This window comes from Tasmannia lanceolata, unplaced genomic scaffold (assembly GCF_043159265.1).
Source record: "Tasmannia lanceolata isolate RefF3 unplaced genomic scaffold, GAP_Taslan_0.1 ptg000015l, whole genome shotgun sequence".
NCBI lineage: Eukaryota > Viridiplantae > Streptophyta > Magnoliopsida > Canellales > Winteraceae > Tasmannia > Tasmannia lanceolata.
The window spans coordinates 57,844,370-57,858,041 of record NW_027518692.1 but is presented as its reverse complement, the minus strand read 5'-3'; the positions used below and the strand labels follow the sequence as shown (position 1 = coordinate 57,858,041).

Below are 13,672 nucleotides of genomic sequence, written 5' to 3'. Positions count from 1 at the left end.
TAAACAGGCCTTAAACACTAAACCCTATTCTTAAACCTTGAACCCTACTCCCTAATCCACCCTTTTATTTAAATAACCAAGATCTAAAGCAAGGATCTTCATTTCATCTGCGAGATCAATGGCGGCTACATCACATTTCCTCTCTCGTCCCTCCCACATCACAAAACCCTTTCAAACCCCTCAAAAAAACCCCATTTCAAAACCCTTTCTCATCTTCAAATCCACATCAAAACCTCTAAAACTAAACGCAGTTCTATACGAAAAAACCCCCACTGTTATCTCCAATCACCCCTCTAAGCACTGTTTCAGCAAACCTGAAGACGGTTTTCTTTACTGCGAGGGTTTGAAGGTTCAAGAGGTCTTGGATTTAGTGGAAAAAAGACCGTTTTACCTCTACAGTAAGCCCCAAATTACCCGAAACTTCGAAGCTTATCGGGAGGCCTTGGAAGGGCTGAGATCTAACATTGGATACGCGATCAAAGCCAATAATAACCTCAAAATTCTCGAGCATTTGAGAGAATTAGGCTGCGGAGCGGTTCTCGTGAGCGGGAACGAGTTGCGTTTGGCGCTTCGTGCTGGATTCGACCCAAAAAGGTGGTGCCCTAAAACAAAACCCTATTCCTACTTTTCTATGAAACCCTAGATTTTTTTTTTTTGAACTGATATGAAACCCTAGTTTTCGTATGATCGTATCTGTTCATCTTTATATTTCTAGCCGTTTGTGAATACAAGGATTTCTAACCCTATTTTGCTTACTTATTGTAGGCGCCATGGTTTTAAATTTCGACCGAAATCCGAAATTCCAGTCACCGAAATGTACCGAAACCGAAACGGCTGAAATTTCTGAAATTTTAGCTACTTCGGCGAAATTGGGAAAAAAAATATTAATTTTTTATTCCTTTACCGAATTTCTAGGCGAAATTTCGGCCCAAATAATGACATTTCGAGTGTCTACCAAATTTCGGGGTTTCGGCTGAAATTTCGGTTCCGGCCAGGTCCGAAATTTATGATGGAACCCAAAATTTCAAACCATGATTGTAGCTACATTTACCGCTGTTTAGGGAAAGATTTTTTCAATCAATTTACATTTTCTTACATTAATATTTTGAAGATGCATATTTAATGGAAATGGAAAGCTCTTGGAAGACCTAGTCCTGGCTGCCGAAGAAGGAGTTTTTGTGAATGTAGATAGTGAATTTGACTTAGAGAATATCATCATTGCGGCGAGAGTTGTTGGAAAGAAGGTTCCAGTTTTACTACGAATCAATCCTGATGTGGATCCTCAGGTATATAGTAATGGCAAAACAGATTTATTGTTGCTATTTGCATTTGTTTTTATTATCTGAGATGATTGTCTATCTATGTAGTTCAATGTTATTTAAATGCTAGCCTATGTCATGTGGTAGAATATTTAGCTAAAATAGATTAATTGAGTACTTCTAAGACTTGGGTTGGGTTGAAGGGTTTACTAATGCTTTTCTTTTCTTTCTTCCTTTTAAACTTTAACCCGAGAGACTTAGATTAAGTACCTCTACAACTCGTTCGAGTAATCAATAGTCAAAACTCAAAAAGTTTGTTATGAAGAATTAGCTATTTAAATTTGAAAAACTGGATTGAGTATTGAACTAAGTTTCGACTTTCGAGCTGGTTCCAACTCAGATGGTATAGAAAGAATATATTGAACTGAGTTGAGTTTTTAAACCCGGGGGGTGGATTTGTCATATTTGTTATATCTGATGTCATGCAGCTACCATCGATTGATTAATCAAATTGATGATATACAAATACCTAACCTGTCTTGTGCCTTGTTCTAACCAACCCCGATATTGGTATTTTCCCTTTTGAGCATCCATTTATATTGATTCTAACAGCTGATATTTGCATGGTAATTTTTCTTTAGGTCCATCCTTATGTTGCCACTGGGAACAAGAATTCCAAATTTGGTATTAGAAACGAGAAACTGCAATGGTTTCTAGATGAGGTAAAGTCACATCCAAATGAGCTGAAGCTGGTAGGGGCCCATTGCCATCTTGGGTCTACCATCACAAAGGTACTTAATTGATTTTGGGGTAATCTCTCAAACCTAAATTTGCTTGGTATTTTAAACTAGAAATCTGCTTTATTTTCTACAAAACTATTGTGTTGGAGATGTTTCTATACTGATGGTGTGGACGCCAAACCTGAATTTTCCTTTGTGGAAATTTGTAATATATTTTTTGAGTTCTTCTGTTTGCATAATGTAAAAGGCTGTCAGGTTTAACTTAAATCTTTAGACTATTTCTATATGTTGTAAGGTCACTTGAAATGGATATGAGACATTGTCAGACTCTTAAAAAATCCTAACAAGATGGCTATTCAAGACAGAGTGACAGGATCGTCCATTTCCTTGCATCATGTAAAAAGTTCGGCAAATAGTGACACTAATAGGTTGGCTAGGGCAGGGTTTTTTATGGAGAGCCTAGAGTTGTTTCATTATCTATCTCCCTCAAGAGCTTTGCACCTCCTTTTGTATTCATCTCTAGTCTATCTGTTCATGTAATGACCATCTCGGTTGCAGGGACTCCTGCTTTTTCTTATATTTAATATAATCCTTTGCCATTCCAAAAAAAAAGGATGGCTATCCCATCTCATCTATCTTGGATGCATCTGAAATTGGATAAATCTGCAGAACATGTAGTTACTGCTTTAGAGGACCTTCACTAAAACAGAACTTGTGTCCTACAAAGTGTTTCTTGTTCTTATTTCCCATTTCCTTTTTTCAATCCTACAACTATGAAGTATACCAAAAGGGAAAAACTGATGAAAATCCTGTTAAATAAATTACTATTTCAAAATTCCCAGTATAAATAAACGTATCACCCAAGTCAACTTGGTTCTACCTTAGATGCATATTGGGTTGGTCCGCTGGTGACCTAGAGTCCAGCTACAGGCTTTTATGTTATGATGAACAATTGTTTAATTTCATGCAATACCAAGAAGCGACGTACGATAGTAATATCTAACACAGGTAGAATACATATCTATGGAAACTACTAGCAAGATTTCAGGTTTTAGTTTGGATGCATTTCAGTCTTGACGGAAATGGAAACATGTCATTTTAGATGGAAATTTCGGTAGAAATCCAATAAAATCACAGAAACATATGCAATTGATGGATTTTTATTATTATTATTATTATTTTTGGGTGGGTGGGGAGGGGGGGGGGATTGTATGCAATTGATTGACTTTTAAGATGAAACTTCATAAAATGCTAGAAGAATCACAAATGCACACTCTAAAACCAATCACATAAGCAAGAAAATCACACATAATGGTTTTACAACATCGAGCACCTTGTGACATGCATTGTCAAAGAATTCTGTACACACCACATTTCACATGCAACTCATATATATAAATATTCATAATACATACTCAACAATTCATATAAAAATAATTATGTAACACATAATGGTGTAGTATATCACTGATACACAAAATGACAAAGAAAAATATTTTTCTTTTTTTTAAATATTTTTTTTATCATTCTATTATAACTTATAACAAAAATATAATATAGTGAGAAAATGCAATCCTAATTTATGTATAACTGGACCCTGCTAAATCTGTACATGCCTGACCTTGTTAATTTTTCTAAAAATGCAAACAATTCAATATATTATTATAAATACAGTATATAAGACTACGATAGTGCGAATTCTGTTATGTATATAATTTACTTTCCATTCTATTTTTTATAATTTTTAAATGATATTTATTATTTTCTAATAATTGTAATGGAAGAAATTAATTTTTTATAAAAATATTAGTGTGAATTGTGCTATGTATATACCTCTTCAAAAAAAATTTGTGTTATGTATATAATTTCCTTGTCCATTTTCTTTAAATATTATTGGGCAAATGATTAAAAAAATGCAAAGTTTATGCTAAATTGTGAATAAAGGGTAGTGATTTGAAATTTATAAAAAATGTGTTGTCAAGTGAGAGAAGAAGGCTTTTAGGACAAATATACCCCTCTTACTTCTTTTTTCTCTCCACCTTTTTGCACTTATCCCTATGCACTTATTACCTTCTCACCTACCACCTTCTTCCTCAAGACTTTTCTAACGTAGAAAACTCCATGGAAGGGTTTTGAAGGTTGCCATTTACAACAGGGTTTGGTAATCATGAGGGTTTATTCATGATAAACTTATCGAAGGAGTGTTACAAAATGCAAAGAAAATGAATTTTGAGCTTAAAACTGAATTTTGTTGTTTTCCCCATTTTCAAGATAAATCCATTTTCTTTGCATTTTTTTATTCTAAAACATCAAAATCAAGCTTCAATTTATGGTTGCCTGCATGACACTATGATCACAATGTATCCCTATTATCCTTCGAATTTTTACTCAATTTGAATATAAAAATCTTTGGAATTATACCTATTCTACTGGCTTCCGTCGGGAGTTCAAACAAAACTTCGGACTTCCGAATGGAAGCCAGTATACATAACCAAAATATTGGTTCAATTCGGAAGTCCGAAGGTTTGTTCGGACTTACGAACAAACGTTCGGACTTCCGACGGAAAACAGTCAAACTTTGTAGTTCGGTAATTGTCATATGTTAGTGCATCCTTTTGGTATTTTTTTCGTAATTTTAATACTTTGCTTCCATTTTTTCGTAATTTTTCATTTAAAACTTAGCACTTCAGCCACAAATCCGTAATGATTACTATTTTTTGCAATTATGCTTTTGCTAGCCACCTTTGCACCCATATTACTCCTGCCAATCTTTGCATCAAAGGATAGCCCACAAGCCGAGAAGTTGCCTCCGCAAAGGTGGCTAGCAAATTCCCATACAAAAAAAGGGAAATGTTATCCACACTACTGTATTTTGATGAGGGCACTCCTCATTTAATTAAAAGTACGGTATGGCCCCCCATAGGATGATCCAAAGTGTCAATTAGATGGGCCACAGCCTAAATTGGTTATGTCCCAAAAATCATTTCCATAGGTTGATCCTAACCCTCCGATCTATAGAGGGTTAGGACCAACCCTCTAACATTCTAATCAGAGGGTTAGGATAAAACTACGGAAATGCTTTTTGGGGTACAACCTATTTAGGCTGTGGCCCATCTAATTGACGGTTTCGATCATCCTATGGTACGGGCCATACCGTACTTTTAATAAAGTGAGGAGTGTCCTCATCAAAATACTGTAGTGCTGATAACATTTCCCAAAAACATCTTAAAAAATACGCCAAAAATCCGGGTGACATGCGGGTCGACTCGGCCCGTACGGGCCCGGCGTGAAAACCACATTTTCTACCCCGGAACCACTAGGAACCAAATTTTATACCTCGGAACCACTAGGGAACCACATTTTATACCCCGGAACCACTAGGGAACCACATTTTATACCCCAGAACCACTAGGGAACCACATTTTATACCTCGGAACCACTACGAAACCACATTTTATACCCCAAAATCATTACGGAGCCACATTTTATACCTCGGAACCACTATGGAACCACATTTTATACCTCGGAACCACTAGGGAACCACATTTTATACCCTCGAACCACTACCGAACCACATTTTATGCTTTGGAACCACTAGGGAACCACATTTTCTACCCCGGAACCACTAGGGAAACACATTTTATACCTCGGAACAACTAAGGAACCACATTTCCTACTCCGGAACCACTAGGGAACCACATTTTCTATTCCGGAACCACTAGGGAACCACATTTTCTACTCCAGGACCACTAGGGAACCACATTTTCTACCCCGGAACCACTAGGGAACCACATTTTATACCCCGGAACCACTAGGGAACCACATTTTATACCTCGGAACTACTACGGAACCACATTCTATACTCCGGAACCACTACGGAACCACATTTTATACCCCAAAACCACTAGGGAACCACATTTTATACCCCGGAACTACTAGGGAACCATATTTTATACCCCGGAATCATTACGGAACCACATTTTATACGCCGGAAACACTAGGGAACCACATTTTCTACCTCAGAACCACTACGGAACCACATTTTATACCCCGGAACCACTACGGAACCACATTTTATACCTCGGAACCACTAGGGAACCACATTTTATACCCCAAAACCACTAGGGAACCACATTTTCTACCTCAGAACCACTACGGAACCACATTTTATACCCCGGAACCACTAAGGAACCACATTTTATACCTCGGAACCACTAGGGAACCACATTTTATACCCCAAAACCACTAGGGAACCACATTTTCTACCTCAGAACCACTACGGAACCACATTTTATACCCCGGAACCACTACGGAACCACATTTTATACCTCGGAACCACTAGGGAACCACATTTTATACCCCAAAACCACTAGGGAACCACATTTTCTACCTCAGAACCACTACGGAACCACATTTTATACCCCGGAACCACTACGGAACCACATTTTATACCTCGGAACCACTAGGGAACCACATTTTATACCCCAAAACCACTAGGGAACCACATTTTCTATTCCGGAACCACTAGGGAACCACATTTTATACCCCGGAACCACTAGGGAACCACATTTTATACCCCGGAACCACTAGGGAACCACATTTTCTACACCGGAACCACTAGGGAACCACATTTTCTACCCCGCAACCACTATGGAACCACATTTTATACCTCGTAACCACTAGGGAACCACATTTTATACTCAAGAACCACTACGGAACCACATTTTATACGCCGGAAACACTAGGGAACCACATTTTCTACCCCAGAACCACTACGGAACCACATTTTATACCCCGGAACCACTACGGAACCACATTTTATACCCCGGAACCACTACGGAACCACATTTTATACCTCGGAATCACTAGGGAACCACATTTTATACCCCAAAACCACTAGGGAACCACATTTTATACCCCGGAACCACTAGGGAACCACATTTTCTACCCCGCAACCACTAGGGAACCACATTTTATACCTCGTAACCACTAGGGAACCACATTTTATACCCCGGAACCACTAGGGAACCACATTTTATACCCCGCAACCACTATGGAACCGCATTTTATACCTCGTAACCACTATGGAACCACATTTTATACCCTGGAACCATTAGGGAACCACATTTTCAACCCCGGAACCACTTGTGAACCACATTTTATACGCCGGAACCACTAGGGAACCACATTTCATACCCCAAAACCACTAGGGAACCACATTTTATACCCTTCAACCTAGTACGGAACCAAATTTTATACCTCAGAACCACTGGGAAACCACATTTTATACGCCGGAACCAGTACGGAGCGACATTTTCTACCCCGGAACCAGTACGAACCAAATTGGGTAGAAACAAGTAATGGCCTTTTTCCAACAGAGAAAATGGTGGTTCTAACTTTCTTTTAAAACCCAAGAAAACAATGAAAACAATTATACAACCTAGAACAACTTGGGTAATTTCTCTGTTTTTTTCAACACAAAACAATGAAAACCTTGATAAAATGTTAAAACCCAACAAAACTGAAAAGCTTCATAAAATGTTAAAACCCAACAAAATATGAAACCTTCATAAACTGTTAAACCCTATTCAAGTAGAGGAGCATAGACCTACTTGGAGCTATTTTTATCACCGAAGTTCAAATTTCTCACAAGTAATGCTGTTTTTTTTTTAAAAAAATACAATGGGATTGGAGCTTCCAAACGATGCCAATGGCTGCACTGGGTGTTTTTCACGTTGGATGGGTGAGGAAGAAGAAAGAAAAACGTGAACATAGGGAATATAGAATAAAAAATGGTGGGAAAATGAAAGTGGGGGTATATTTGTCCTAAAACTCATTCTCTCTCACCTGACAGCCCTTATTTTACAAAATTAAAATATCTACCTTTTATTCACAATTTAGCTTAAACTTTGCATTTTCTTAATCATTTGCCCAATATTATTTATAATTTTTTACATATTATTTTCAGTTTTTTGCATATTATTTATAATTTTTAATATTTTTGCTGCAATTTTTTTTATCTTTAAATAAAATAAATAATTTTTAGCATTTTCTGAATTCTTTACAATTTCAGTTTCAGTACTAAACAGTGCCTTGTATTTCGTCCGGGAGAAGGTAGAGAGTGTTGAGATCTTTCCTCTTATATCATGTCGCGATGATACGAAAGATATATATTCACAAAGGATTTCACCATATTCATCATGTACATTTGATTAACAAGTTGATCACATTAAGCTTCAAAGGGAGTCTGAGATGCATACTATTTGCATTATATGGACTATCCTTGATAAGGGTTTTTTTACTCTTTTGGGTTATTGCTAGTATATAAGCCAATGTAATGACTCTCCACAAAGCTTAAAGAAAGGACGGATATATCTCTCTCCACACCATTTCCTCTCTTCAACACTTTTTTTTTCTTTTTTGAAATGGTCTCTTCAACACTCTTCTATTATATTTGTATTACATGATTGCAGTTTCTTTGTTTTTTTTGTACATTTCTTTGGAGATGAGTAAAATCTAACCTTTCTCGATAAGAAAATTATCGTGGGAGACTTATTGGTGACCACTGACCAGTTATTGAAACAGAGAAGAAAACAGTCTAGAAGAAGCAAAAGATGATATTGGAGCAGCCATCGGAAGCAACCAAGAAAGGAGATGATGCTTGTTGGGTCTAGAAGGTGGAGAAAGGGAGAAGTCAGAGATCGTATGGCTCAAAGGGAGGTAGTCGAAAGATGAAAATGAACCTATTGTAGTGCCAACTCTTTAATGCGAGTTTATGGGAATGTGGGTCCATTTTGAGACAATAATAGTTGACATGTTTCTAAATTGAGGTGCATTCGTGCAAGTAGCAAGAAAAGGGGGAAGACACTTGAGAAAAAAAAATTGATCAACAAAGAAAAGAGGTAGAAAATGGCCGTGCAATCAACAGAGAATATATTTTTTTGGGAAATAGATGTAATCAATATGATTGGATCAATAAGAAAAGGACAAAAATGTTGGATTAGTGTTTTGAAAGTGATGAAAAGTAAGTGTTGGGGTTTTGAAAGGGGTGAAAAATAGGTATATGAAAGAAAGTACTAGAGATTTCATAATTGATAGAAAGAGGAGGAGATTAAAAAAAAAGACTAACAACAATCTTCAGCTTAAGGCGTAGAATAGAAGAGTATAGGCACAAGAGGTAGAAAACCTTTTGGTTGTATTATATTCATTGCAGCTAATGGGTCGAACTACTGGTTTAAATTGAGATACAAATCATATTTTGAAATTAATAAATGCCCGTACGGGCTCGCTCATAAACACAAAATAGCTAGAATTCTAATCCAGGCAACATAGCTTTGGAATTTCAGTATGGTTCGAGAAATATATGAATGAACATTTAGCCGAAACATGATTTTACCCTCTTGATCGTCCAGACTAACCCTTGGCAACTTGAGTCCCAACTCCAACTATATTTATTCGTTTATGCCAACGGGAGCAATTTTATGCGAGCTTCATGCCACACTAGAATCATTTATAAATGAGCATTTTGCCTTTTGGAAATAAATGGACGTGTTAAAAAATATCCACATTTGATGTCTTTCGGATTTCGGGGTGTGTGGTTCATGTCCTTTTTATTTATTTTTCAGGTGGACATATTCAGGGATGCTGCAGTTCTGATGGTGAACTACATAGACCAAATTCGAGCCCAAGGTTTTGAAATTGATTACTTAAACATTGGTGGTGGTCTGGGGATAGATTACCATCATACTGGTGCAGTCCTTCCAACACCCATGGATCTTATCAACACTGTAAGCCTAACATTTTGCATTGCATGCACACAGGCACTATTACGCATATGTGTGTGTGTGTGTGTGTGTGTGTGTGTGTGTGTGTGAGAGAGAGAGAGAGAGAGAGAGGTGTATCTACTGGATCAAGTAGATAACTTATCTACTCAGTGTTTTAAAATACAGTGGGGCGCACATTGTTTGGGTGATGCAAGCTGTTCATTTGATGGGCCCTCACATATATATGTTGTGCGCAAAAAATCACTTCCATAGGCTCATCCCAACCCTTCAATTTGTGGAGGTTAAAATGGACGGGTATAAACCTTCACAAATCTGTCCATTTTTTACCTCCACAGTTTGAAGGGTTTGGATGAGCCTATGGGGCTGATTTTTTGGGCACACCCTATCTATGCAAGGGCCTATCCAATGAATGCTTTGGTTCATCCAAACAATGAGGGCCCACTGTGTTTTTGCTTATTGTTCCCGCACTCGAGTGCAAAAAACAGGGCGGGTCTACATTTTTTGTGTGATCCAAAGCATTCATTTGGAAAGCCCTTATCTAGATAGGGTGGCCACAAAAAAATCAGATCCATAGGATCATCCTAACCCACCCAAAAGTGGAGGGAAAAAATGGGCAGATTTGTGCAGTGTCTGTCCAATTTTCCCTCCACTTTTGGATGGATTAGGATGATCCTATGGATCTGATTTTTGGTACACACCCTATCTATGGAAGGGTCTTCCAAATGAATGCTTTGGATCACCCCAAAAATGTGGGCCCACATGATTTTTTTGCACTCGATTATGCAGGAACACTATATGTGTGTGTGTGCGCGCACGCGCTTATGAATGTATCAAATTCCAATTCATGTACATGCATGCACTCTATAATACATTTCATGTTAGACAATTTAATATTTATTTGTTTGTCATCTTTTTGGTGATAGCCATGTAATTGTAAATGACAGTAATCTGCTAGACAAATATGACTGTTTAAGATATTGTTACATGTGATATGTTGGTTTCCAATTGTAGGTTCGTGAGTTGGTTCTTTCACGAGATCTTAATCTCATTATTGAGCCCGGAAGATCTCTTATTGCCAACACTTGCTGTTTTGTTAACCGTATCACTGGAGTTAAAACAAATGGCACAAAAAAATTTATTGTGATTGATGGAAGCATGGCGGAACTTATCCGGCCTAGTCTTTACGGGGCTTATCAAGTAAGTTATACGTGAACCAACTAGATTGGTCTGCATTATGCTCATATGTTTGTTGGGAATGATGTTCTTGGATGCTGAACTGTCGCACACCTTGTTTATTTACTGGGTGTACCATTATTCTCTTACCGGAAAGATTTTCTATGTTGGCATTGTCTTCTTGCAAATTTTAAGTATTTCAAAAGCATCCATGGAACAATTTCCTGAGTTTACTCCACTTGTCTAATGTTTAGAGTGGTATTTCTGGGTATAGTGGATGAAACGAACACATAATTTACGTACTCAATTAAATAAATTTGTGATTTTTAAACATTGAGGTTGCCAATTTTGAAGGAATGGGGATGGCATCTTTAGCTTTCACAAATGTCTGAAACAGCTACTTACAAGTGCCCAAGCACTTCTTTCACAAATACCAATTTGCTGCTGATTTATATTGTTAATTTTCTGAATGGGATGAAGTTCTTTTATATTTCCCATCGACTAAAAACTCCCCGAGTCAACTCACATTTACTTTGGCCGAGTTCTTGTTCAAGTCTGAGTTCTTCCCTTCCAAGTTAATATTAACTCCGTTGACTTGGCCAAGTTGATGGAAAATTGACCATGCCAAACAGTGACTCGATTCTACTCCATTTTACCATGACTGACTTATCATCCAAGTCCGAGTTTTGAAACACTGATATTTTCTTTGGCATCTTTATGTTTAATCTTTGATCTTGTTCTCTATATACCCCCCTCTTTTCATGTGAAACAAAGTCCTTCAGCCTTCTGAGTGATATTCATTCTGTAGTATTGTGGCCATTGACTTACCCAAGTTAACGAAAAATTGACCATGCCAAACATTGACTCGCCCGATTCGACTTCATTTTACCATGACTGATATCTCATCTGAGTCCGAGTTTTGAAACACTGGTATTTTCTTTGGCATCTTGAACTTTCATTGCTAATGCAAGTCATTGATATTTGATTGAATCGTTTGATACCACTCTTTGATCATGTTCTCTATATACCCTTCTTGTCACGTGAAGCGAAGTTCAGGCTTCAGCCTTCGGAGGTATAATACAATAGATTTGCATTCAATCAGGTGCTGGAACTCTGTCATTTAATTGATAACTTTTAGCATTCCAAAAAATACACCCTTTGTTCATTCTGTAATAATGTTCATTTTCTGAAGAACATTAAGGTCCTGTTCTGTACTTCTGATCTTGATCAAGTGTAGGCATTGGCTTTTCGGTGCAGCATATAGAGTTAATTTCTCCCCCAGTACCTGATGCTGAAATCTCTACCTTCGATGTGGTGGGCCCGGTCTGTGAGTCCGCGGATTTCTTAGGGAAGGATAGAGAGCTCCCGACTCCCGCTAAGGTAATATGCTGGGTGTTCATTTAGTATGGCCTCCTTTTTTTCTCATGGGATGATTACAGCAATTTCCAGCTTGTTGCTCACAGAAGTTTGTGATTTCTCAGGGTGAGGGCTTGGTTGTTCATGATGCTGGAGCATATTGCATGAGCATGGCATCAACATACAATCTCAAGATGCGACCACCAGAGTACTGGGTATGGTATTTCTGTCATTTGAATTTAGTAAGGGAAATGATATCAGCACAACCATGTTTTGATAATTTCACTGACCCATCTTGTCTTTTATTATTTAAAGAGCTGCCAAGGGTTATTAAAGTTCCCAATAAGCTCTTACAACCTCATTAAAAAGGAAAAGACAAGGTGCGTTTGTGAAATTATCAAAGCATGGTTGTGCTGATATCATTTCCCTATAGTAAATGTTTAAAATATTGACCGAATGCAGGATAGTAGCAACCGGCTGACATTTTACATCTGAACTCACATCCCCTCCACGTGCTCTCTCTCTCTCTCTCTCTCTCTCTCTCTCTCTCTCTCATTTGTCCTTCCATTTTCAATTTTTTATTTACCTCACGTGATTTGTTCTCTGATTAGGGTGGTTAAAACTGCCAAACTATCTCTCTCTAATTTGTGCTTCCATTTTCAATTTTTATTTACCTCACTTGATTTGTTCTCTGATTAGGGTGGTTAATACTGCCAAAGTAATCTTCTTTTGCTTATGCTGAACTAATCTGTCAAACAGTTTAATGTGAATGTGTTGGATATTTTTATAGGTCGAAGAAGACGGATCTGTTTCAAAGATTCGGCACGGTGAGACGTTTGAAGATCATTTGAGGTATTTTGAGGGCCTATGACTAAGTTCAAAGTCATGGAACCTTTCTGTTCTAATTCTTGCAGTTACATTGGAATTTTAAGTTATCCAGCAGATTATTTCAGTTGGCAAATGTTTACTACTTATGTTATCTGTAATCATAGATGTTTAATGACACTGAAAAGAATATCATGGATAATTAAGAGATATCTCCAACAGATATCATTGATAGATTAGCAAATGTTTTCAAAACAGAGTAGATTATCAAATGTTTTGCGTTGCATTAATGTCGGATATTTGGCCATCTTGGAAAGACATTTGCGTTGCATCCATGTGGAGAAATGCAGTCTACACATGATATTTTAGTCTCCAGACCCACAGGCACCAACATCATAAAAAATTTACTTGGATAATATATAATAAAATCATGCTAAAAACACTGGGCCATGTGGCTCCTTCCTAGTAGACACCTTTTGGGTCATGTTTCTTTTGCTCTGTTTGGTTGGCAGGTTTTTTTTGTTTCTGGGAGTTA

At 37.5% G+C, this 13,672-nt stretch overlaps 1 protein-coding gene across 1 annotated transcript; it reads left to right on the top strand.

Annotated features, from left to right (window-relative positions):
• LOC143892648 (diaminopimelate decarboxylase 2, chloroplastic-like) lies at nt 1-13,434 on the top strand. Its single transcript, XM_077397414.1, has 8 exons — nt 1-594; nt 1,112-1,286; nt 1,901-2,050; nt 9,625-9,786; nt 10,795-10,980; nt 12,214-12,336; nt 12,438-12,527; nt 13,103-13,434. The coding sequence occupies exons 1-8, from the start codon at nt 119-121 to the stop codon at nt 13,181-13,183; spliced, it is 1,443 nt and encodes a 480-aa protein (XP_077253529.1). The 5' UTR covers nt 1-118; the 3' UTR covers nt 13,184-13,434.
• The last annotated feature ends 238 nt before the right edge of the window (nt 13,435-13,672 follow it).

Coding starts and splice junctions, on each gene's coding strand:
- LOC143892648 (XM_077397414.1), top strand. CDS start 119: ATGGCGGCTACATCACATTTCCTCTCTCGTCCCTCCCACATCACAAAA. Junction 595..1,111: donor GCTGGATTCGACCCAAAAAG/GTGGTGCCCTAA, acceptor AATATTTTGAAG/ATGCATATTTAATGGAAATG. Junction 12,528..13,102: donor TGCGACCACCAGAGTACTGG/GTATGGTATTTC, acceptor ATATTTTTATAG/GTCGAAGAAGACGGATCTGT.